Genomic DNA, 4,549 nt, shown 5'->3' on the forward strand with positions numbered 1-4,549 from the left:
CTTACAAGAACTTAGGCTGAGCACTTCACAGTTCCTGTTTCCCTGTTTAGTGACCAGTTAAACACCTATGCTAATTGCCATCTGCTTCAAGAAGCTTCCTTGATGAGGGTTGAGAGATATAGTGATCTATGGTGTAGCAATTAGACTACGCTAGCTGGCCAGTAAGTCTTGTTTCCAGATTCTGAATTCTGGGTTCCTGCCACCACTCCTGGCTATTTTACATTAGTCTTAAGGATCAGAGGATTCTTATGATTGCATGGCAAGCACTTTCCCAAATAAGTCATAGCCCAATTACAGTTTTATGTAACTTTTACTCATTTAAGAATTTCATACATTACACTTTATTTCATTTCCATTCCTCCCCAAATCCTCCCATGTCTCATCCCATCTCAAGTTCACAAACTCCTCTTTAATAATTGCTACATACAAATACAAATGTGTACATACATACATATACATACATACATATACATACATACATACATACATACATACATACATACATACGCATTGCATTTACCAAGTCCATTTAGTGTTGCTGACTATGACCACTTGGTAGTGGATAACCTATTAGAGAGATATAAAACTTACTCTCCTCTCTGTGAGCCCATTGGTTAATATCAGGTCTTCATCTGGAATATGGTCTTGTGAAATTTCCTCCATTCACACTGGAATGTTATTGTCAGGTCATTGTACTGTCATTACGAAGATCTTGCTATAGGTAACCATACTGTTAGGGTTTCATAGGTTCAGCTTCCTTGTTGTATCTAGAAAGTACTATTTAGCAGCAGGTGTCCTGGTCCTCTGGTTCATACAATCTTCCCACCCAATTTTTCATTATTTTTCCTGAGCTTTAGGTATATAAGTTGCAATTCAGTTGCATCACAGGGGTTGGACACCCTATAGTCACATATCCAGTGCCCTTTGACCAGTTTTGGATCTTAGTAATAATCTCCAGCACCTATTTTGAAGATGATGTCAACTCATAGGTTATTAAATGTGACACAGTACAAAATGTTTATGAAGTGGATGAATGAAATTTGGTGACTATAGTTCATCATTATGATCTCTCAGATTATGATTTGAGACAAAGAATGTGTTTTCTTGCCTCCTGGAGAGAGAAAAGTGAGAATAGAAACTATGTTTACTCTGCATTACTTATAAGTCAGCTCAGTTAACAAAACATTAAATAAGCAAATACGGTTTCTTTGAACTATTTTTATTAGTTTAATAGATCTTTAAAAATTAACAAAATGTTTGATTATACTTGCACTTGGAGAAGAGTTAAAAATAAAATTTGATAGCTTTATATGATTTTTCTAGGGAAAATATATGAATTTTCTTAAATGTGTTTCAAAGAATCAGCTCTCTTTCTGTACTACATGATCTTTAAGCCTATCTTGAAGGAACTGGTACAGTTGATTATTCTGCTGTGAAATAATTATAACAGTGGCTTGGAAAGAGAAGCCTAGCTAGATTCTATTGAGATCCTAGATAATAAAAGTGCATTATATTCATGACTTTATGAGCAATATCTCTATCCTTTTAGGAAGAAAGAAGTATTTGAAAAACAAATACTTTGTAATATATACATATATATATATATGTCCCTATTTATTAATATATAATAGCATAAGTATATGTATATATACAAAGATCTGTATTGGTATACACACATTTACATATGCATACATATATACGCTATCAAAAGCAATAACTGACATATATCTTAAACCTTACAGTTGATATATTGACTTAAAACTTAAAATTATAGTCGCTATATTGACATAAACTCCTCATGCTTTATTCATTTTTCATTGGGTTCTGTCAATGAAACCTGGTCCATCCAGTAGATTAGTTCTTCAAAAGAGAAGCTAGAGTCATGGGAAACTTGGTGAGCTGTCCAGGAGTGTGGAAGAATACATTTAATAGGTCTAGTTTAGTGCCTTGTTGAGATGGTGCATGTACGAGGATTTTGCCAGCTCCCACCTAAGCAAGCAATTAAGTATAATTCTTCTCTGTTGTCCTGCGAAGGCTCATTTATATACTGTGAGCTTTGGAATCCTTAGACCCTGAAAGAATCCTTACGACACAGTCTCGTATCTGCTTTGTTTTCACTCCATAAACAACAGGGTTCATAGTGGGAGGCAGAAGCAGATAAATATTAGCCACAATGATGTGGCAAGATGGAGGGATGGTGTGCCCCCCAAAGCGGTGGGAAAAGAAGGAAAAGAAGGCTGGGCTGTAGGAGAAAACAATGGCACAGATGTGGGAAGTGCAGGTGCTGAAGGCTTTCTGCCTAGCATCTGCTGAGGATAAGCTGACCACTGCCCTCAGGATCATGGTGTAGGAGACAGTGATGCACAGGATGTCAAAGCCCCCAATCAAGAGAGCAACCATCAGACCATAAATGGCATTCACCTTGACATTGCCACAGGACAACTTGGCTACAGACATGTGGTCACAGTAGGTATGGTTTATTATATTGCCTCGACAGTAGGGTAGGCGCTTGGTGAGAAATGTGAATGGAATAATTAGCAGCAGCCCCCTTAGGAAGGTGGCAAACCCAATCTTGGCAATGATAGGATTTGTGAGAATGGTGGAGTAACGCAGTGGGTAGCAAATGGCTACGTAGCGGTCCAGAGCCATCAGCATGAGCACCCCAGACTCCATCCCTGTGAAGGTATGGATAAAGAACATCTGCACAAGACAGTCATCAAATCTAATTTCTTTGAGATGAAACCAGAAGATGCAGAGGGCTTTAGGGATTGTACTAGAGCACATGACAAGGTCTGTTAGAGAAAGCATTGCTAAAAAGTAGTACATGGGTCTGTGTAAGGAATCCTCAAAGAAGATGAGATAGAGGAGTCCACAGTTCCCCATCATAGCCACTGCATACATGGAACAGAATGGGAAGGAAATCCAGATGTGCATGTCTTCCAGGCCTGGAATCCCATTCAGAACAAAGGAAGCTGGAGTCAAAGCTGTGTTATTCTGCACTGACATGACCAGGCTAGTAACCATGAAATTGCTTAAAATCATGTAGGTTTTTCTAAAGAAAAGACAAACAAAAATACAGGTTGTAATTGCTATTTATAGCTCTCTTCTGCTTTTAGAGACCATACAATACATTTTTATGTTCAATCAATCAAAGGAATAGTTGCATTTGTATTGTTATTTATTATTAATTCATTGATTCACTTGGGAAACTGTTACTGATCAGATCCTGACTGAATTTTTGAAAGATTTTCATCTTTGTAGAATAGTAATCCACTGTATTCAATTATGATTCTTTCAAATGTGGCTTTTTAAAGAATGTTTTTCTCAATGGTTAATTCACATTTTACTATAGATATGGTCTTAGAAAGTAGTTTGGTCTGGGCATATTGGCTGCATGCCTAAATACCAAATACGAGCTCTGGGGAGACTGAGGCAGGAGAGCTCTAGTCCAGTTTGGAATATATTGCAAGTCTCATCGATAGAAAGATAGATAGATAGATAGATAGATAGATAGATAGATAGATAGATAGATAGATAAATGATTTCATCTTCTTAATAATTGTTAAACACTTAAGACTTAGATTTTTAAAATTCTTACCAGTGATTGAAGTTTATCATTAGTTACTGATGCTTTATTCAAAGGATTCGGAAAGTAGTTTAATGTTTTATTCCTCAGTAAATCCAAGGATCTTGCAAGACAGTGAAATTGTTTATTAAGTTCCCTCATTCTTCATGATTTCTCATTATTGTCTTTTAACATCCTGAACTATGATACTTTTCCCCACCCAAATTGAATGTATGGTCATAGGTCAAGAGCATCTAATGCTACCTAGGATGGAGAAATCTTTGGTTTATTTTTTCTACAAAATAAGCAATAACATCATTTGGTTTACTCTTTTTACAAATTCCCCTGATTTACATTCCTTGTCCTCTGAGATTTTCCATTGCCTGTGTTATATCATACATATTTTACATACATGTTTCTTTATACATATATTATACGTATGCCATTAATATTACTATGTCTTAGTAAAGGCTATCAAGTCTTTGCCTCCTTTATACTAGTTCTCCATTTAATATGTATTTTCTCAATAACGTGTTGTCACCTATATTTGTTTTCACATTTATAGTCTCTACCTTTTCAGACTTATGTTTTTATAATCATAAAAATAGAACTCATTTTAATTAGATTTTGTGGATGGGGAGCCATATAAATAAAAGTTATATTTTGGCAAAGCCTTCCAGACTGCCCACATGAACTATCAGGCAGTTCCGGGTGAACCCCACCTGTGTTCCCTCCTCAATCCCTAACCAAGGATCTGACTGAACCCATCCTGACTTTCTTCTCTATCTCCCATCCAATTGCAGGAGCTCAGCCTCCAGGACCACTGCCCACGCTGAGCTCCAGGCAGACTGCACCAATGAGGACCCAGTAGATTCATCCAAAGCTGCGTGGCCTGTGCACTGAGCCCTTTTTCCAATGCACCAATCTTTCCACCCAGCTCTGTGGCTCGCTCCTCCCCCAACCCCCTCCCTCCCCTATCTACTG

General features: G+C 37.3%; 1 protein-coding gene across 1 annotated transcript; it reads right to left on the reverse strand.

Moving 5' to 3' along the window:
* Positions 1-2,040: 2,040 nt before the first annotated feature.
* LOC127680603 (olfactory receptor 52N4) lies at positions 2,041-3,006 on the reverse strand. Its single transcript, XM_052176174.1, has one exon. It carries the CDS (start codon positions 3,004-3,006, stop codon positions 2,041-2,043), a length of 966 nt encoding a protein of 321 aa, XP_052032134.1.
* Positions 3,007-4,549: the final 1,543 nt, after the last annotated feature.

This window comes from Apodemus sylvaticus, chromosome 1 (assembly GCF_947179515.1).
Source record: "Apodemus sylvaticus chromosome 1, mApoSyl1.1, whole genome shotgun sequence".
In the NCBI taxonomy this organism is placed as follows: domain Eukaryota; kingdom Metazoa; phylum Chordata; class Mammalia; order Rodentia; family Muridae; genus Apodemus; species Apodemus sylvaticus.

Coding starts and splice junctions, on each gene's coding strand:
- LOC127680603 (XM_052176174.1), bottom strand. CDS start 3,006: ATGTCAGTGCAGAATAACACAGCTTTGACTCCAGCTTCCTTTGTTCTG.